General features: G+C 44.1%; 2 protein-coding genes across 2 annotated transcripts in view; one reads left to right on the plus strand and one right to left on the minus strand.

Moving 5' to 3' along the window:
* Positions 1-532: 532 nt before the first annotated feature.
* On the minus strand, positions 533-16,015 carry mcts1 (MCTS1 re-initiation and release factor). Its single transcript, XM_055643612.1, has 6 exons — positions 15,863-16,015; positions 14,556-14,708; positions 11,450-11,547; positions 4,897-5,030; positions 3,987-4,054; positions 533-1,001 (listed from the first exon to the last, which is right to left on the minus strand). The coding sequence occupies exons 1-6, from the start codon at positions 15,871-15,873 to the stop codon at positions 920-922; spliced, it is 546 nt and encodes a 181-aa protein (XP_055499587.1). The 5' UTR covers positions 15,874-16,015; the 3' UTR covers positions 533-919.
* A 2,670-nt stretch (positions 16,016-18,685) lies between these two features.
* cul4b (cullin 4B) overlaps positions 18,686-20,846 on the plus strand; it is a 49,878-nt gene continuing 47,717 nt past the window's right edge. Inside the window, exon 1 of the mRNA XM_055643599.1 lies at positions 18,686-19,323. Within this exon, the coding sequence (XP_055499574.1) occupies positions 18,888-19,323 (436 nt within the window). The 5' untranslated portion in view covers positions 18,686-18,887. The remainder of the gene's footprint in view (positions 19,324-20,846) is intronic.

The following is a 20,846-nucleotide window of genomic DNA, read 5'->3' on the forward strand; positions in this document are numbered from 1 at the left end:
GTTCGCGGGGCCTTTAATCGCCCGGCCCTGCGCAGCTTAAAATCGGCCGCAGGATCTTCCATCGCCCCGCGGTCAAATTGCTGCGTCGAGGCGATCGAGGCTCCCGATGTTGAAGCCCCCGCCGGGCGATGAAAGGCCCCGCGAACGGGCCGATTGAAGCCCCACGATTCGGGGCGGACGAAGCTGCTGTTGCTGGAGTTTGGAGTCGGTCACCAACCAGGTCAGCTCCCGATGTTACCGTCCACAGGGCCCACGGCCGAAGCCTCGCGTGTGTGTGCATGCGCACGCTCGGCCGCCAAGAAATTGTGTCCCCCCCCATGTTCTGATAGCGATTTCCGGGCCCGGTACCATCAATATGGTAACAATTTTTTCAACTGCCAAGCAATGCTGTACCATCAAATATCATATGCATAAAGAAATTCACTGGCTTTTCAAAGTGGAGTGAAATTGGTACGACATGAGAAAAATCCTCAGTGAAATAAAAAAAAGGTGGAATTAACACCGAAAAAGATCTGAAATTTCACGAAAAAAATATTTGGCTTATCCTCTTGGATATTAATTTAATGAACATTCAGAATTTCAACCATGCATACATATTTGTACAAACCCACTGTATGTGCTCAGGATGTTCGCACTGATTTCATTTCATAACAATGGTCAAGTAGTTGTCAAATTGTACATGTCAGAAATAGTTTCTCACTAAGCCTTGAGTGGTTACAACTCCTTTTGTGTTTTAGACAAATTTAAACTTGGAGAAAAATGCCATCAACTGCACATAAAAGAAGTTCTCTTTTTCCTGTAATGCCAGGTTTATGGAAAACAATACAATACAACTTCTATAATTCAATATTCAAAATGTCTTTGTGTCTTGCAGTTGTCGGTCCATATCTCCCATCGAGATTAATCTTGAATTCCATTGTTATTTATACGTCTTCATGTGCCAGAGGCCATCATTTAGGTAATGCATATTCTCAATTCCAATACCTTTGTTCACTTGTTCACTGCATAGAAAATATAAAGACCAAAATAGACTTGACTGTTTGCACATGAATACAAGTTTCTTATTCAATATATTTTTAAATAAAAACATAATTTTAAGGAATTACCAATTTCACATCCATCTCATACAGCCAATTAACTAGCAGTATTAAAAGTTACAATACCATGATTGAGATATAAAAAGCAATAAAATGATTGAAGAATTCTCAAATCTCATGCTTTCCGAAGTAACCCGGTGAGAAAGATATTAAAAGGCTAATGACATCTGCATGAATAAGCACTTTCTTTTTTACATCAAAATACCTGAAAATATTATACATAATGATTTACTGCTAAAGGTGCAGAAACTGAGGCAAATCAGTTTGCCAAGTATCCTCTGAAAAGTGCACCTCACAGAACTAATAATCATTGTGGCATTAGTAAGGGTGTCAGCGGTTACGGGGAGAAGCCTGGAGAAAGACAGATCAGCCATGATTGAATGGTGGAGTAGATTTGATGGGCCGAACAGCCTAATTCTGCTCCTAGAATTTATGAACTATTAACTTTTATCATGCTAAAGCTTAAAAATAGTACCGCAAAAGGAAACAAATAACATCGATTACACTAAAGATGGCTTTTTGCAATAGTATAGGCCTTCATGAGAGTACACTTTAGTTTTAGTTAGTGTCTTGTCACATGTACTGAGGTACAGTGAAAAGCTTTTTTGTTGCATGTTATCCTGTCAGTGGAACAACGATATACAATTACAATATTGGAGTACTTGTGCAGATTTGGTTATTTTACCAAAGGAAAAACATACGTGTCGTGGAGGGAGTTCTGCGACAGACTCATTCCAGGATTGGCAGATTTGAGAAATGAGATGGGTTTAAATAGATTAGGACTATGTCCACTGGAGTTCAAAAGAATGAAAAGACAATTCATCTAAACAAAAATCATAAAAGAGCTTGATAAGCTAGATGCAGAGGAGATACTTCCCCTGGCAGAGGCGTCCATGAATAGGGGCCAGTTTCAGAATAAAGGCTGTTTAGGACTGATATGGGGTGATGAACATTTGGAATTGTCCACTCCAGGTGGTTGTGGAGGCTCAGTTGTTTTCATTCAGAACAAAGATCAATTGATTTCTAGATATTAAGAGGATAAAGGGATATGGGGATAGTGCTAACAAGAGCTATGGACGGATCGAGGGACTGAATACCCTAAGCCTGCTCCTATGTTTTAAGCTTGGATTTCCTAAATCAAAACCCAGAATAATGTCATATCAGCTGACTAATTAATCTCAACCAATGGCTATTTCCTTTGCCTAGATAGTACAAAATATTCACTATTTTCTTTTTACAGAAGTTCTTTTAGAATCTTGAAATGCAAGTGTGTTTTTTAAAAACAAAAAAAATAAAAATCTGGCACATTGACTCTTTATTAGAATAAAAATAAAAACATGAGCACGCCATTTGGCCCCTTGCTCTTGCTCAATCTTTCAATAAGATTATAGCTGATCTTTTTCCAGTACTACTTTCCCGCACTAACTCCATATCCCTAGGTTATCTTAATATCCAAAAATCAATCAACTATCTTGAGTAAACTCAGTGACACAAACCTCTCAACAAAGAATTCCAAGGCCTCACTGTCCTCTATGTGAAGACATTTCTTCTCACAGTCCTGAATGGCCAACCTCTTATTCTGAGACTGCCACTTGGTTCGAGACTCGCCCTTCCAGGAAAATCATAACCCCTGCATCTCCTTTATAAAAACTCTATTTCAATAAGTAATCCTTCATTCTCCACAATTATAGCACAGGCACCTGATTTGCTTAGTCTTCCTTGATAGGCCAAACTCCACTATCTCATGAATCACTGGTGCCCGTTTTTAGCACCCTTATACAGCAAATAACATCTGCCTTAGGTAGGAAAACAAGATCCATACCCAATATTTCCCCAAGTGCAGTCTACAAAATTCCAGTAGGATATCTTCACCAAAATTGTGTACTGACGTCCATTTGTAATGAAGGCCAACCTATCATTTGTCTTTTTAACTGCTCAATATACCTGCACGTAAACTGAATATCTCATGATTTAAAATATTCAATTTTTTCCTCCCAAAGTTCTTAGTACCCGGAAAAGAAAGGTTTAGAGATATGGGCCAAATGCAGGCAAATGGGACCAGCTCAAATAGGGCATCTGGTTGGCAAGGACAGCATAGCACACAGGGCAGCACAGTGGCGCAGTGGTAGAGTTTGTGTCTTATAGCACCAGAGACCTGGTTCTATCCTGACGATGGGTGCTTTCTGTATCAAGTTTGGACGTTCTCCCTGTGACTGAGTGAGTTTTCTCCGGGTGCTCCGGTTTCCTCCCACATTCCAAAGTCGTGCTGGCTAGTAGGTTAACTGGCTTCTGTGAATTGTTCCTAGCGTATTGGGGTGATTACTGGTCCCCGCACTCGGTGGGCCGAAGGGCCTGTTTCCACACTGTATCTCGAAAAATAAAACAGCACTCTTCATAGGAAGAATTACAACATTACAAGAAGGAAGTTCATCACTTTTGAGACAGACTCATACACACTCTTCAGCCTAACCTGCCCACCAAAGGTGCCATCTAAGCTAGTCCCAATTGTGTGCCTTTGACCCATATCTCCCTAAGCCCTTCCTATATGTGGAGCTTCCCAAGAGAAATTAGGGAAAGACAATACATGTGACCCTTGCCAGAGACACATAGACCTCAAAATGTAAATAACACAAAAGACTAATTTTGCTTTATGCTCATCTATTCCAGCTGGATCCCAGGTTGAAAGGTCACTGAATAACCTATTTTTCTGCAAACCAAACTCCAACATGAAATAGATAGAAACTGCTGGAGTATTTTGCTGCAGAAAAGCCTATTCCTTTTCTCCAGAGATGTTGCCTGACCCACTGATTTGCTGCAGTAATTTGTGTCTCTCTTCAGTGTAAACCAGCATCTGCAGTTCCTTCTTACACCAACATGAAATATACTTACATTTTGTCTGCTGGCATCTTCATGACTCCCACTGAAAGAGCATGTTGTTTGCCTTCTGCCATAATTGCCTTAACAATATTGAGTTAAGAAAATATTCAGGTACTAAGAGAGTAAAGCAAAGCAGTTTATCTCCAAATAGTCGCAAGCAAAATCTGAGCATGACATTTTATTTGGAAAACTGAAACAGTGAATGAAACTCCAGTTCTTGGAACGACACACATATTACAAGGCATTAAGCATGAACTAAGTTATGATAATACATAACTTCATATATATCATATTATAAAATATGAATCTGTATCCGATTCCTGTTAAATCGTGTGTGGGGGGGGGGGGGTGGGTGGTTGTGTGTGTGTGTGTGTGTGTGTGTGTGTGTGTGTGTGTGTGTGGGGGGGGGGGGGGGGTGTGGTTAGTGTCGTGACGTCGCAGGCCACCCCCCCCCCCCCCCCCCAAACAATCGCGCGTTGAGGGGCGGGACACAACGGGTTCCCCCTGGTGTAGTATATTACTAAAACTCTCATCTTGTTTGTTTGTATGTGTGTTCCCGAAACTCCGCTGGTACACCTTCAGGCTGATGTAGGTAATGGTTGATCACTATTCCTCAAGCAGTCAATGGTTTCAGAAGGATCACTATTGGGGATGATGAAAAATTAGAAATAAATAAAATATCGTGTGCCAATTGATTTGGTTCAATGGTTTTCAAACCACATTAAACCTGTATCGCACCCTCCAGCAAGGACATCCCCTAAAATTCAAATCGCTTTCACAACTTAAAAAAGAAAATATTTAAATTGCAATGAAAATGCAACTCGTTTTCCCTTAATACATTAACATCTCTAATAGATATTTTGTTTTATGCAAAATAATCTGTATTTGGTTTCTGGTAAATTAGATGTCACCACAAGGATACAACTATCGTGTCAGTATCAGCTGGGTACAGCTTAGCTCCAGGGGATGTTAAACCAGGACACATGATGTTGGCTCCACTGAGCACAAACTTGATGGCTCCTTTATCAACCTGTTGATGTGGTAGGATAAAAGGATCTGTAATGAAGAACATCAATAAATTCAGTTTCATAACAGCCCCATTACTGTTTGTAACAAAAAAAATGTACCAAGACTTGTCGAGACACAACTTAAAGAATAATCTAGGTTTAGTTTAGAGATAAAGCACGGAAACAGGCCCTTCGGCACACCGACCAACAATCCCCTCACATTAGGGACAATTTTACATTTATACCAAGACAATTAACCAACAAACCACTAGGTCTGGAGTGTGGGAGCAAACCGAAGATCTCAGAGAAAACTCATGCAAGTCATGGGTAGAATGTACAAACTCTGTACATACAACACCTGGAGTCAGGATCAAACCCAGGTCTCTGGCACTGTAAGGCAGTAGCTCTACCATTACACCACAGTGGCGCCCTCTACTGTAACTTAATTCAGCAAAATAACAGAAAACATAATTTTCCCACTACAGGTGCACAACCTTTTATCCGAAAGCCTTGGGACCAGACACTTTTCGTAATTCAGAATTTTTCGGCTTTCGGAATGGAAGATTTTTAGCGTAGTGGTAGAGTGCTCGGATCATATCCGCAAGGTCGCGAGTTTGCGCCTCGATCCCGGCAGTTACTAAATCGCGAGTTTGAGTCTTCAATGTAGTTTTTTCTTGCAGAATAGGAGAGAATAGGGAGGGTTAGGCTGGGATCATTCTCTGCGAGATGATCTTAGTGCGGGAGACAAGTGTAGGAGAGGTGTACTGACTGTGTGGGCAGAACTTTGGAAGTGATTGCCCACCATTCTCAAAAGCCGCTGTCTCCCTGTCCCTGGGATAGCAGGGGGCGATCAAACAGCACAATACCCCTCTCCCCCTCCAACTCCAGAGGAACCCGCTCCCCGATGGGCCGCTACGGCGACAAGTGGCAGTTCGCCCACAGCCCGAGCTGCGGCCCCTCATCCGCAACCCGGGTTCCTCTGGAGTTGGAGCGGGGCTGGGCTAGGGTTGTTGCTGGCTGTGAGTCTCTGGGATCTCCGTGCTTGCAGTGGGCCTGGGGGTCGGTGTCCCGATGAGGGGGCGCAGCTCGGGCTGTGGGCGAACTGCCACTTGTCGCTGTAGCGGCCCATCGGGGAGCGGCTTCTGGTGGTCCTGACGTCTCTCAGCTCCTGTCCAGGGGGGTGGCCGGAGACGTCAGGACCAACAAGAACCCGCTCTCCGATGCGCCGCTACAGCGACAAGTGGCAGTTCGCCCACAGCCCGAGCTGCGCCCCCTCATTCGCAACCCTGGTTCCTCTGTAGTTGGAGCGGGGCTGGGCTAGAGTTGCTGCTGGCTGTGAGTCTCCGGGATCTCCGCGCTTGCAGTCGGTGTCCCGTTGGTCCTGACGTCTCCGGTCACCCCCCTGGAATGGAGCAGAGACTGGGAATTTTATCGCCCTTGCCCCCTCCCTCTGCAACTGTAAACAACCCCATTCTCCTGCTCACCTGCAAGGGCGGTACAGTTCCCAGTCTCAGCTCCTGTACAGGGGGGTGGCCGGAGACGTCACAGCCCGAGCTGCGCCCCCTCATCCGCAACCCGGGTTCATCTGGAGTTGGAGCGGGGCTGGGCTAGAGTTGCTGCTGGCTGTGAGTCTCTTGGATCTCCGTGCTTGCAGTCGGTGTCCCGTTGGCCCTGACGTCTCCGGTCACCCCCTAGAATGGAGCTGAGACTGAGAACTGTACCGCCCTTGCCCCCTCCCTCTGCAACTGCAAACAACCCCACAGTTCCCAGTCTCAGCTCCTGTACAGGGGGGTGGCCGGAGACGTCACAGCCCGAGCTGTGCCCCCTCATCCGCAACCCCAAGACCAAGACGTACTTTGCACACCATCAGCTTCTGTCCTTACGGGGAGCATGTTCCTCTGGAGTTGGAGCGGGGCTGGGCTGCTGCTGGCCGTGGGTCTCTGTGATCTCCGTGCTTGCAGTGGGCCCGGGGGCCGGTGTCCCGTTGGTCCTGACGTCTCCGGTGACTGGCACTGGCTCCAACGTGAAGACAGTGCAATGCCCCCGCGCCGGTGCAATGGGCGGGGAGCTGGAGAGGGGAGGGAAGGGGTCACACACATGGCCGGGAAGCAGAGGGGTGTAGGTGGGGTGAAACTGAAGGGAGCGACAATGTGCTGCTACCTGCCCGCTGAGTTAAAAAGTTCCCATGCAAGACTCACGATACACTGTGTATCGTGTCTACCGTGGGAACTTTTTTAACTCAACGGGCAGGCAGCAGCAGATTGTCAATTATTAACCCACCCGCGCAATATACCCTCACCTTCTCTTTTATGAATGGGGATTTAGTTCCCCTTTCTTCGAGGACCGACCGGAGGTTCCGCTGTCACCTCTGCGGGCCGCCCTCGGTGAACGATTTCAAGGACCTTTTTTCAAGGACCGAAAAAATGTCCGCTATTCAGAGCTTTTCGTTATTTGGAACTTCGGATAAAAGGTTGTGCACCTGTAGTAAGAACTGTTGACCAATACAGTCTCACCCCTCCTAATAATTTTGACTCTTGCCTATAATCTTCCCCCATTTCACCACAAGTTTAGACAGGAGCAAGGATGGCACCATAGCTTAGAATCAATGTGTTCCTCTCCAGTTTTTTAAATGCATGGTTTATCTGGATAGCATTCAGGCGCAGGAATAGTGATTAATGTTCATGAAGTTGGCTGTTGAAACATTTCATTTTTTACCCCTCCATGATTTCAAACATGATCTTCCAATTGTTTGGCACTTAAATTTTTACAATTATAGCTGGTGGAATGAGAAAAGCAAGTACTTACCACACACCATGCCAAAATCATGTGAGCACCATTGACTCCGTTCCACATAAGGTGCAGTGTTTATATATTAGACCCTTGAAGGAGTCATGGACAGAAAGTTAATGAAAAGGCTATTTTAAGTGGGTCCACGATTCAATTTGCAGAACACTAACTGTGTTGTGTGTTCAAAGCTCAAAGCAAGCCCAGAGTATCTATTCTAGGCTGATCCTCTATTGTACCACAGAGGTTGAATTTCACTTAACACTTGGTTCTTCAAACACGAATAAAACTATTAGTATCTAGTTGGACGATTAACATAAACATGTTTTTGTGAGGGGCATTGGATACACATAAATCTTCCTCTCCCCATGAAGAATTGTGTACTGCTGTCATTTGGGAAAAACTTATGTCTGAAGGCTCTACATGAAGTGAGATGGCAATCTCCAGAAGGGTGGATGAGAAAACAGTCAGCGTCGAAACCATGGACATAATCACGGCTTAAACTCTTAAAGGAATGGAATTTGTTTTTAATTTCCTTACTAATAGGTCTTTTGATGTACATTCAGAACATGGTAAGCAGATTATTTTTAATTGCCATAATGGTATAATTAACGTTATTTAAAATACAACTATGAGTATAGAAATTGGGATGTAATGTTAAAATTGTACAAGGCATTGGTGAGGCCAATTTTGATGGTGTACAATTTTGGTCGCCTAATTATAGGAAGGATGTCAACAAAATAGAGAGAGTACAGAGGAGATTTACTAGAATGTTGCCTGGGTTTCAGCAACTAAGTTACAGAGAAAGGTTGAACAAGTTAGGGCTTTATTCTTTGGAGCGCAGAAGGTTAAGAGGGGGACTTGATAGAGATCTTTAAAATGATGAGAGGGATAGACAGAGTTCACGTGGATAAGCTTTTCCCACTGAGAGTAGGGAAGATTCAAACAAGAGGACATGACTTGAGAATTAAGGGACTGAAGTTTAGGGGTAACATGAGGGGGAACTTCTTTACTCAGAGAGTGGTGGCTGTGTGGAATGAGCTTCCAGTGAAGGTGGTGGAGGCAGGTTCGTTTTTATCATTTAAAAATAAATTGGATAGTTATATGAACGGGAAAGGTATGGAGGGTTATGGTCTGAACCCTGACCACGGGGAACAGTGGAGGAAGAGACTGACTTTGGTGCCTTCCCACACAGTGGGAAACTTTGGTTCTGCTGTGTGGGGATGTTTTGTGTTGAATTCTATAGTGTGTTGAGTCCTGTTTATTTTTATTGTATGGCTGTATGGGAATTCATTTCACTGTGCCATCTGGCACATGTGACAATTAAATTTATCTTGTATCTTGTATCTTGTATCTTGAACGCAGGTGTATGGGACTAGGGGAGAATACGTGTTCGGCACGGACTAGAAGGGTCGAGATGGCCTGTTTCCGTGCTGTAATTGTTATATGGTTATATGATTATGCCACATCAGGAGAGGTGGGGAAGTACAATGTAAATTTATTTCACACTTTGCTATCAAGAAGTGATAAGTAATTTACAAGAAGGTAGACAAACATGCTGGAGAAACTCAGCGGGTGAGGCAGCATCTATGGGGCGAAGGAATAGGTGACGTTTCGGGTCGAGACCCTTCTTCAGACTGATGTGGGGGCGGGAAGAGAAAGGACGAGGTGGAGACAGTGGGCTGTGGGAGAGCTGGGAAGGGGAAGGAGGGAGAAAGCAAAGACTACCTCTTAGTCAGGAGTCAGGGGATATGGGGAAAAGGCATGATCAGGGTACTGATTGGGGATGATCAGCCATGATCACATTGAATGGTGGAGCTGGCTCGAAGGGCCGAATGGCCTACTCCTGCACCTATTGTCTATTGTCTACCTGAAATTGGAGGTCAATGTTCATACCACTGGGGTGTAAACTACCCCAGCGAAATATGAAGTGCTGCTCCTCCAATTTGCGGTGGGTCTCACTCTGGCCATGGAGGATGCCCAGGACAGAAAGGTCGGATTCGGAATGGGACGGGGAGTTGAAGTGCTGAACCACTGGGAGATCAAGAGGAATCGAATATAGGAGCAAAGAGGTCCTTCTGCAGTTGTACAGAGCCCTAGTGAGGCCACACCTGGAGTATTGTGTGCAGTTTTGGTCGCCTAATTTGAGGAAGGACATTTTTGCTATTGAGGGAGTGCAGCGTAGATTTACAAGGTTAATTCCCGGGATGGCGGGACTGTCATATGCTGAGAGAATGGAGCAGCTGGGCTTGTATGCTCTGGAGTTTAGAAGGATGAGAGGATCTCATTGAAACATATAAAATTGTTAAGGGCTTGGACACACTAGAGGCAGGAAAAATGTTCCCGATGTTGGGGGAGTCCAGAACCAGGGGCCACAGTTTGAGAATAAGGAGTAGGCCATTTAGAGCAGAGACGAGGAAGTGGTCTGTGCAATTCTCTGCCTCAGAGGGCGGTGGAGGCAGGTTCTCTGGATGCTTTCAAGAGAGAACTAGATTGGGCTCTTAAAGATAGCGGAGTCAGGGGATATGGGAAGGCAGGAACGGGGTCCCATCACTGATTGGGGATGATCAGCCATGATCACATTGGATGGCGGTGCTGGCTCGAAGGGCCAAATGGCCTGCTCCTGCACCTATTGTCTAAAAGGTTGGTTTTCCGCAGAGACCGCTCCCTTCCATAACTCCCTGGTCAATTTGTCCCTTCCCACCCAAACCACCCCTTCCCCAGTACTTTCCCTTGCAACCACAGGAAATGTTACACTTGTCGCTTTACCTCCCCCCTTGACTCCATTCAAGGAACCAAGCAGTCTTTCCAGGTGCAGCAGAGGTTCAGCGGCACCTCCTCCAACCTCATCTATTGCATCCGCTGCTCAAGGTGTCAATTGCGTTACATCGGTGAGACCAAGCGCAGGCATGGCGATCGCTTAGCCCAACACCTCCGCTCAGTTCGCATTAACCTGATCTCCCAGTGGCTCAGCACTTCACTTCCGCCTCCCATTCCGAATCTGACCTTTCTGTCCCTGGCCTCCTCCATGGCCAGAGTGAGTCCCACCACAAATTGGAGGAGCAGCACCTCATATTTCGCTTGGGTAATTTACACCCCAGCGGTATGAACATTGACTTCTCCAATTTCAGGTGGTCCTTGCTTTTTCCCTCCCCTTCCCAGCTGTCCCACAGCCCACTGTCTCCGCCTCTTCCATTCTTCTTCCCGCACCCCCCACCCCCACATCGGTCTGAAGAAGGGTCTCGACCCAAAACATCACCTATTCCTTCGCTCAATAGATGCTGCCTCACCTGCTGAGTTTCTCCAGCATTTTTGTCTACCTTCGATTTTTCCAGCATCTGCAGTTCTTTCTTAAGTAATTCACTAGAAGTAATTTACAAAATCGGTCTTCTAAAGGGTTACACACAGAAATCAGATTGATGATCCGATTCTACCAGTGATCTTAGACCTTAAAAATCAACACTAATTTATTGGTACCAATCCACAACAGTTTTTTCTGCAAGGGCTACATGTTTTTGCTCTCAGTTTGTTTTAGAATAAAGCTATGAATACAATACCACCCATTTCTCATCATACTTCTTGAGATACAGCATTTAAAAATTAGAGCAGAAAAGAGACAATATATAACATCCCCTCAATAAATATTATTATTCCTCCGAAAATGCTTTAGGACAATCAACCTACATTTGTGAAGTAAACGCAGCGTTGGGTAGAACGGTCCCTCCCTCTGTCTAAAGAACAGCAATTCTCCATTAACCGTCAGGATCTCTACATGTTCATGGCTTCAATCAGAGAGTGAAAATGAATTACAAGGTTATCATGCTGCAAAAATATTAATACCTTTAAAATAATCTCCACATCATTCACATTGTTCTGCATATTGCAATATAATCATGGTATATTTACTTGTCTTTACTGTGACTGCTACAATGAGAAAGAGTGATGATTTATATACTTAATTACTGTGCTTATAGAGTAATTTCTTTATTTCAGATTTAATTGCAGTTGGATGGTTCTGCATTGTATCAATAATTGTATCAATACACTTTGAAAAAACATAATGACTGCGTGAGGCATAGAGATTGGCTGCTGATATGAAAACAATCTCTATCGCCAACATGCCAGATTCAATGAGACAAACAGGCAGTTAAGCAATGTTTTTGCAGGCGAGAAGCAAGAACCCTGGTCAAAGCACAGCGACAGTTACTGATTGTCGAACAATTATTGTACAGGTCCACCAATGATTGTCCGGCAACTTGTGGCCCGGCACCTCCTTTAATCCGGACAAAATTATCAGAGCACACTAGACCCCCTCCCCCTCCAGAAGTCCCTCGAAAAATGTGGTGCCTAAGCTGGGTGAGGCAGCCAATGTTAACATCAGCGGGACTTCCGCACCGATTGGTGGGTCGAATTTGTCCCCTATGGCCAGTGCTCTGGAACACCTGCCCGGCCAGAGCTGGCAGATTCATTCCCATAGCTGACTTCCGGGGCCAAATCTGCAGGCCAGTATCTCGGCTCCTCGGCAGCCTAGCCTGACCATTCCAGTACTGTTGAACTCCTCTCGGAGGCCATGACCCATGTTAGTCCGGCAAATTGGTTAAACCAGAATGGCTCCGGAACCAAGAATGCCAGAAAATCAGTGGTGGACCTGTAGTAGAATCATCAACATGGTGATAGGACAAAGTATTGTGAGATTCAAAAATCACAAATGCTCTTGAGACAAATTCAGACAAAGAAGTGTTTTTATTAATTTCATATTCTGCAGAATAGGTGCCTCTCCTCTGATGTCCCCTAGAGGCACAAAAAAGATGGAGATGCTTTCTATCTTTATACCTTTCTTCACTATGGTCACTACCTCATGTCTCCCCATCGAGATTCGTCCAATCATAACATAAAGCCCACATTCCCATGAGAATGTCCAGGAATGTCTCGGACCATCTCCTGAGGACTCCCAAGGCTTCTGCTGAAGTTTCTAGCTGTTTGCTACTTTCTTTATCTAGAATTTCTCTCTGTTCTGTATATTGTTACTTTATTCTACCAGCAGTCTGGCTTCTGCTGATAAGCTAATTTCCTTCTAAGTTATATTTTTCAGAGTTCTAGTATAAAGCAACGATCCCTATTAACCCTTTTCTCACAGTATTGCAAAATCTTGCATCTTCCAACTAACTCAATGTTTCAAAATCAGTATACTTCCAAATACCAGCCTAGATTAGAAAATAAAATCTCAACCAATGGACCTACAGAAAAGAGAGCTACATATTAAATCCAAATGACAAGCTTCTATCGGCCCCTCTGCGTAATTTAATTCAGCATTAACAATACAGATGAAGATTATTTTTACAAAGAGAAACTAATCCTAACCGGAGTGGAAAAAAAACAATGATGTTTAACACGGCATTTAAATTTTTTAAAGTTGGTCTGCCAAAAACAAAATGGATATTTCCCTTCTCCTTACAGTGCCATTTCCAATTGGGATAACTACGTGGTCATCGACAGGCTTCAAGTGTCAACATAAGCCGCATTTGCAGAGTGTTCAAGAAGGAACTGCAGATGCTGGAAGATCGAAGGTACACAAAAATGCTGGTGAGCCTCGTTTTAAGTTAACATTTCGCAAATGTTATGCTCATCAGATGAAAACACGTTGGGAAATGAACATTTTCCAATCGCATCATATCTGAGATGGCTGGACAAGGAGAGAGACGTCAGTTCGAGGGTACAGAGAGTGAGCGGGGCGAATGGACTTTGGAAATGGCGCCAAAACATGGTGGTGCCTGCATGTGTAATATATGCAAAAATGATTTCATTGTGCAGTTGCATACATAACAAATAAAGCACCATTGAACCAATTCCACAGACACTTTCAAATCTATTTATTTTCCCCTTTTTCTGCTTGTAAACAGAACTCAACTGGAGTGTCAAAATATCTACCTTGACTTTGACCTAGCTCCAGACACTGTTCACATGGTATATCATTCCCGGTAACATCCTATCTAAACTTAAAAATCTTTATCCCCAATATTACATCAGCCAATATAGATTCATAAGTTCTCAACACATATTAACAGAAGTTGGCCATTTTCTTTCTCAACTACATTCTCCTGCCTTCGCCACGTAACCTTTAACACCCGTACTAATCCAGAACCTTGCAATCTCCGCTTTAAAAATACCCAATGACTTGGATTCAGACATCAGTCTAAAGAAGGATCTCGACCTGAAATGTCACCCATTCCTTCTCTCCAGAGATCCTGCCTGGCCCGCTGATTTACTCCAGCATTTTGTGTTTATCTTCGATTTAAATCAGCATCTGCAGTTCTTTCCTACCCAATGACTTGGCATCCACTGCCATCTGTGGAAAGTAATTCCACCGATTCAGCACTCCCTCGCTAAAGAAATTCCTCCTCATCTCCATTTTAAAAGTACGTAGTTTTATTCTGAGGCTGTGCCCTCGGAAACGGCCTCAGAACAAAGACACGCGAGTTGGAAGATTAATTGACCATTATAATTCACTCCTCGTGTAAGGGGCATTGTGAGAATCAACTGGCAGTGGATGGGCATGCGAGGAAGAATAGGACATGGGGCGAAACATGGAGAATAGGATTGCTTCAAGTGTTGGCATACACTCAATGATCAAATGATCTATGTTGTAAGCAAGCAAATGGAAAACAACGCAACATTGTTGACGGCAAGAATAAAATGCACAAACACCAAACTCTTAAGCTGAAAAGGGCACAGAGAAAAAAAGATTTTGTTTAAACTTTGCATTTAAAATATTTAAAAAAAATTAACTTACCATTTAACTATTTTTACTGGGTCCTTCTTTGGCATAATTTGGTTCAACCATGGCTCAATAGATGGGAACTGATCCACTAATTGATTCTTAATGCCTTTAATAACAGATGTTTTCAATTGAATGCAATTTGAAACATTCTCTTTTTCATCAAACCTGTCAATAAAAACAAATGGATCATTTTTAATCACTGATGCTTATAAAACATAATTGATACATTTATAGGATATGTGGCTGAAGCAGAGTCTCTACCCGAAATGCCACCTATTCCTTCTCTCCAGAGATGCTGCCTGTTACTCCAGCATTTTTGTGGCTATTTATGGATGTATGTGTGCAGGGAGGAACTGCAGATGCTGGTTTACACCAAGGATACAAAAGGCTGGAATAACACAGTGGGTCAGGCAGCACCTCTGGGTGAGAAAACGAATAGATGATGTTTCTGATCGAGACCCTCCTTCAGACAGTATATATGTTTGAAGAATTGTTTGGAGACACCATACACTTTTATTTTTTAAAGAACTGCTCTCCTTCCAGGATGTTAAACAGTTAGCATATCCCATAACCACTAATGCTTAGCTGAAATGGCTGCATCAGCCAGATAACAAGTGTCAATAGGAACTTTTGAGGACAACTCCCTCAAACTAATGCTGTATTCATCAACTGTCCGAGTATGTCAAGTGTGCTGACAAAAATAAGCAGCATGAACGCCTGTCAATTCAATTCAACTGCACTGCTCTCCTCCGCCTTCCTCATGAACACCAGGTTAGAATACTCCTCAATACCACAGTACCTCAGGACCAAACAGGCCAACAACCCCTTTATGATTCAAATGCACCCCAAATAAAGACACTAGGTCATCTCAATGACGTTTTAAAATATAGAAAACAGAATATAGAAATGGATTGAACCCAATATTTCCGAATAATCTTTAGTAATTTCAGTAAATGACATGGAGATAGAAAATAACGTGCGAAGGACTTCATCTTTAATTCAATATTCGTAAATTCAAAGCCAATATCCGTCTACAAGCAACGAGCAAAACAAGAATCTGGCGGGGATCAAACATCACACAAACAACATGCCCCGCATTGGAGACTGACGAAGAATACCCGAAAAAAAACGAGCCCCTTGTATTGCAATTAGGTAATGGACATTTTTATCACTCGTTGTCACATTGCCATATTATCAAATTCTATTAAAATGCGTAAAGTTAGCAGAGCAGATTGAAAAACCCAGCGTTGCCAACTTGAATCTATCACAAATTTGATTACTTCTGACGGGGGAAAAATAGGCGAAAATGAAAAACTCACTTCTTAAACATTATGCAGCTGCAAAATCTGCAAACTCCACGAGGCCCAACGGGAAATGTAATGTCTTACGGCGGGTCGCAGCTATAAACAAATCGCAGCAGTTGCTGTAAAGTGGATTCGCCTCTGTGTTTTCAGTGGAGGAATGAACATGGAGGGCAGTATTGAGCAGAGTCCAACCCCTATCTCCTCAAGCGAACCAGACAGAGTGCTGGAGGACCTCAGCTTTCCTGGCCTGTAGAGTTCCTCCTGCACTTTGCATATTGCTCAAGATCTCAACATTTGCATTTACTTGTCTCCCATCTCAATGGTCTTATCGAAATCGTAACTGGACTTCTTATGACCACGTATCATCATATTTGAATGCCTGAGTGAATGCTCAGTGGATTGCTGACCTCCTGGTTTTCTGCGGCTTCTAGTTAGGGAATACCCAGATAATTTTGGTGAGAACACATTCCAACACACTTTTCCTTATGAAGTCGGTAACAACCATGCCGTATTCGTTCAGGTCCGTTGCCGAGTCTTTGAACGTCGTCCAGTTTGCTGACACTAGGCAGTTTTGACGTAGCTCCTCTGCCTCCCCTGACCAGCTCCTTGCAATTCTCACCACTGGAGCTGTGCTCTTCAGTCGCTGCCTAACCTTAATCCTAACCTGCCCCATCATTCAAAAAGATCATGGCTGATTGGAGAGACAAAAGTCTGCAGATGCTGGAATGTTCAGTAAAAAACAAAGTGCTGAAGGAACTCAATGGGTCAGGCAGCATCTCTGGAGAACATGGACGTGACTTTTTGGGTCAGGACTCTTCTTCAGACCCAAAACATCACCGATCCATATTCTCTAGAGGTGCTGCCCGACTTGCTGAGTTACTCCAACACTTTGTGTCTGCAGTTTCTTTGTGTCTATCCACAATGTCATAAATCATAACCTACTTCGAATAATACAGTGCAGAGACTGGCTCATTGGCCCAACTCTAGTACCATTTACCCATCTTTGGCCCATATCCTGTAAATTTTCCCAATCTGTGTACCTGCCCAAGGCATTCAAGAACCAGTGGGCATAGGTTAAGCTGAGAGGTGAAAGGTTTAATAGGAACCAGAGGGGCAACTTTTTCACACAAAGAGTGGTGAGTATGTGGAACGAGCTGCCAGTGGAGGTAGTTGAGCCAGGTTCTATAACAACATTTAAAAGACATTTGGACAGGTACAGTACATGAATAGAATAGGTTTAGAGGGACATGGGCCGACCAAACGGCATGTTTTGTGCTGTATGCCTTTTAAATTCTCAGTGTCTTTTAAATACTGAATTAAAAACCAATTTAAAATTTGAAACAGATCTGTGTATGTGTAGTGCCGCATGATTCAAACTCTCAAGACCAATGATCCACCTTTTCAAACCAATATGAGGCCCAGTAGCTTCCCTCTTCGTGTCTCCATCTCAGTGTGTCTTTCTCAATATCTCTCTCTGAAAATGTGTATGTCTTTCCCTTTCTATGTCTTTCTCTGTCTGTCAATGAGTGTGTTTTTCTCTGTCTGTGTACGTGTGCGTTACTCTGTTTTTCTGTCTGTCACTGTCTCTGTGTACACGCGTGTGTGTGCCTCTCTGTCTCTCTATCTACCTATCTCTCTCTGTCATGTGTCCCTGTGTCTGTTTTCTCTCCCTTTCTAACTCTCCCTCTCTGTCAACCCGTCTGTCTACATTTCTCCCTCTCCCTGTCAACGCCTGTGTCTGTCTCTATCTACATCTCTCTATCCACCCCTCCTTCTACTACTGTGTCTATCTATCCATATCTATCTTTGTCTGTCTATCTCTCCCTCTGTGTCTGTCTCTCCCTCTGTCTATCTCTCCCTCTCTGTCAACCCGTGTCTGTCTGTCTGTCTGTCTATATCTCTCTGTCTATCTGTGTCTCTTCCTCTTTTTGTCAACCCGTGTGTCTGTCTATCCATATCTGTCTACCTGTGTCTCTCTGCCTGTCTCTCCCTCTCTGTCAACCCCTGTGCCTGTCTCTCTCTCTCTCTGTCTCTCTCTCTATCTCTCTGTCTATCTTTCTCAACCCGTGTCTGTCTGTCTCTCCCTCTCTCTGTCAACCCTTGTGTCTGTCTGTGTCTCTCTCTCTCTCTGTCAACCCATGTGTGTGTGTCTGTCTCTCCCTCTCTCTGTCAACCCGTGTGTGTGTGTCCATCTCTCCCTCTCTGTCAACCCCTGTGTGTGTGTCTCTCCCTCTCTCTGTCAACCCGTGTGTGTGTGTCCATCTCTCCCTCTCTGTCAACCCCTGTGTGTGTGTCTCTCCCTCTCTGTCAACCCGTGTGTGTGTGTCCATCTCTCTGTGTGTGTGTGTGTGTCCATTCTCTCCCTCTCTGTCAACCCGTGTGTGTGTGTGTGTCCATCTCTCCCTCTCTGTCAACCCGTCTGTGTGTGTGTGTGTCCATCTCTCCCTCTCTCTGTCAACCCGTGTGTGTGTGTGTGTCTCTCTCTCTCTCAACCCGTCTCTCTCTGTCCCTCTCTCTCTCTCTCTCTCTGTCTCCCACTCTGTCTCTCCCTCTCTCTGTCCCTGTCAACCCGTGTGTGTCTCTCCCTCTCTCTGTGTCTCCCTCTCTGTCAACCCCTGTGTGTGTGTGTGTCTCTCCCTCTCTCTGTCAACCCCTCTGTGTGTGTCTCTCTCTCTCTCTCTTTGCCAACCCCTTGTGTCCAAAGATGTTTAGCATAATCTTTGATTTCTAGCATCTTTGTCTGTGTCTCCCTCGCCCCGGTGACGTGCACGCAGTGACGTCACAGGACACCAGGTTTCCCGGCCGACCCCGCGCCACCGGAAGCGTCGCCATTTTATTCTATTGACAAAACAAGTGACCGATAAATTTGACCGATTCGGTTCCAGTTTTGTGTGTTTTCTTTTTTTTTTTTTTCCGCCCCCTCCCCCCGGTTCTCGCTTTACCCGTGACAGTGCTGCGCGCGCTCGCCCTTTTTATTCCCCCCCTCCCCTAGAAAAGAACCCAACGAGAAACAGAAAGACGGCGTCGGCTTTAAGTTTTCATGTTTCGAACGGGCCTCTCTTCACAAAATTCACCGCAGGAGGTGCGACAACAGGCTGATGTTAGTCCGAGGAAGCGAAAGTTAGCACAGGCCGCCGAGTTTGAGCACCAGCATCAGGCAACACAGCAAACCCAACTCCAAGTCTTCTCCACAGCCCCCAAGTCGTCGTCCTCCTCCTCCTCCTCCACCACCACCTCCACCTCCACCTCCTCGTCCTCCACCTCCTCCACCTGCTGCAACCACCAGCTCCACAAGAGAGTCAAGTTCGAGGATTCGTTGGACTTTGTGGGACTCGATGTAATGATGGCGGAGGAGCAGAGGAAAAGCAGCGGCTGCTCAGTGCTAACGGGGCATGCCAACGGTCTGACAAAGTCCACCACCTTCGCCACCAGCAAGCCGGGAACGGCTAAAAAACTAGTTATTAAAAATTTCAAAGGTACAACAAGGTTTCTAAATAAAACGTGGCAGTTAACTGATTCAGGTCTGCTCTTTGCCTAGGCCGGTGTCAGTTCATTTAAAGTCCTTAATTATGCATCGTGTTTGGTTGTACACATCAAAAATAATCAAGCTTATAAATTAATCATGTTCACAGTGAAGATTGATCTTGTCCTCCAGTCCTTCAGTATGACCCATACCATCTTAAACGATATCATGTTCATATTCCTGCATGATTTGTATGTGTCCAGGCAATGATCACACTACAGAATTGGATTGCTATTTCACTTTTTTTTATAGCACTTTCAAATTGAATATGCACATTTGATAAGCTTAATTTATGCTTTTAAAAATTGATCTTAATGGGGAAAAATCTCTCCTGAGGACCAGATTGTCTGAAGGACCCTGACCCGAAATGACACCTGTCCATTCCCCTCACAAATGCTGTCTGACCCGCTGATACACAAAAAAGCTGGAGAAACTCAGCGGGTGCAGCAGTATCTATGGAGCGAAGGAAATGGGCAACGTTTCAGGCTGAAACCCTTCTTCAGACTGTCTGACCCGCTGTTCCTCCAGTACTGTTTTATGACCAGATGGTTTCCCTTGTTTCCATTTAAACGTATTTTTACTTTTAATCATTGAATATTGTATTAATTTACTTGTATTTTATTACATGTCACAATTGTGTTACTGTGAATGTTCTTGAAATGATTTAAGCTCAAGTAAGAATAAGGTTTGTTAATTCACTTGCACTGAATGAAAATGGTATTCTTGTTTTAATGGGAGAATCATGTATTGCTACATCCTTAAACTTATGGTTTGGTAATCCTGATCAAACTGACACTGAATACAAAAAATAGAAATTCGAGTTGAAGGTTGGTGACAGTTTCCTATATATTTGTTGTCTTTTTTTTTTATCATTTTCAATAATTATTAAGATCAATTCATTCTTCACAGAGTGAGTCTATCCAGGGATATGTTAGTCTTTTAATGAACATGAGATAAAAGCTTTACAATAATTTTATTTGTATAACACTTTTCATACAAATTGCTTTCCACATAGACACAGGTCTAAACAAAAATACAATTTAAAACAGTAAGAGCATAGGCAGTTAATACCATAAATAGCACAGATTTATATAAAAGTGAGAGTGTAAAAAGAAAAAGGAAGTAAAGTCAGTTGTTTTTTTTAACCTCTCCTCTTGACTCCATCCAAGGACCTAAGCAGTCTTTCCAGGTGAGGCAGAGGTTCACCTGCACCTCCTCCAACCTCATCTATCGCATCTGCTGATCTAGGTGTCAGCTGCTCTACATCGGTGAGACCAAGCGTAGGCTTGGCGATTGCTTCACCCAACACCTCCCGCTCAGTTCGCAATAACCAACCTGATCTCTTGGAGGCTCAGCACTTCAACTCCCCCTCCCATTCCGTATCCGACTTTTCTGTCCTGGGCCGCCTCCATGGCCAGAGTTAGTCCCACCATAAATTGGAGGAGCAGCACCTCATATTTTGCTTGGGTAATTTAC

Source organism: Leucoraja erinacea, chromosome 12, assembly GCF_028641065.1.
Source record: "Leucoraja erinacea ecotype New England chromosome 12, Leri_hhj_1, whole genome shotgun sequence".
Taxonomy (NCBI): Eukaryota; Metazoa; Chordata; class Chondrichthyes; order Rajiformes; family Rajidae; genus Leucoraja; species Leucoraja erinaceus.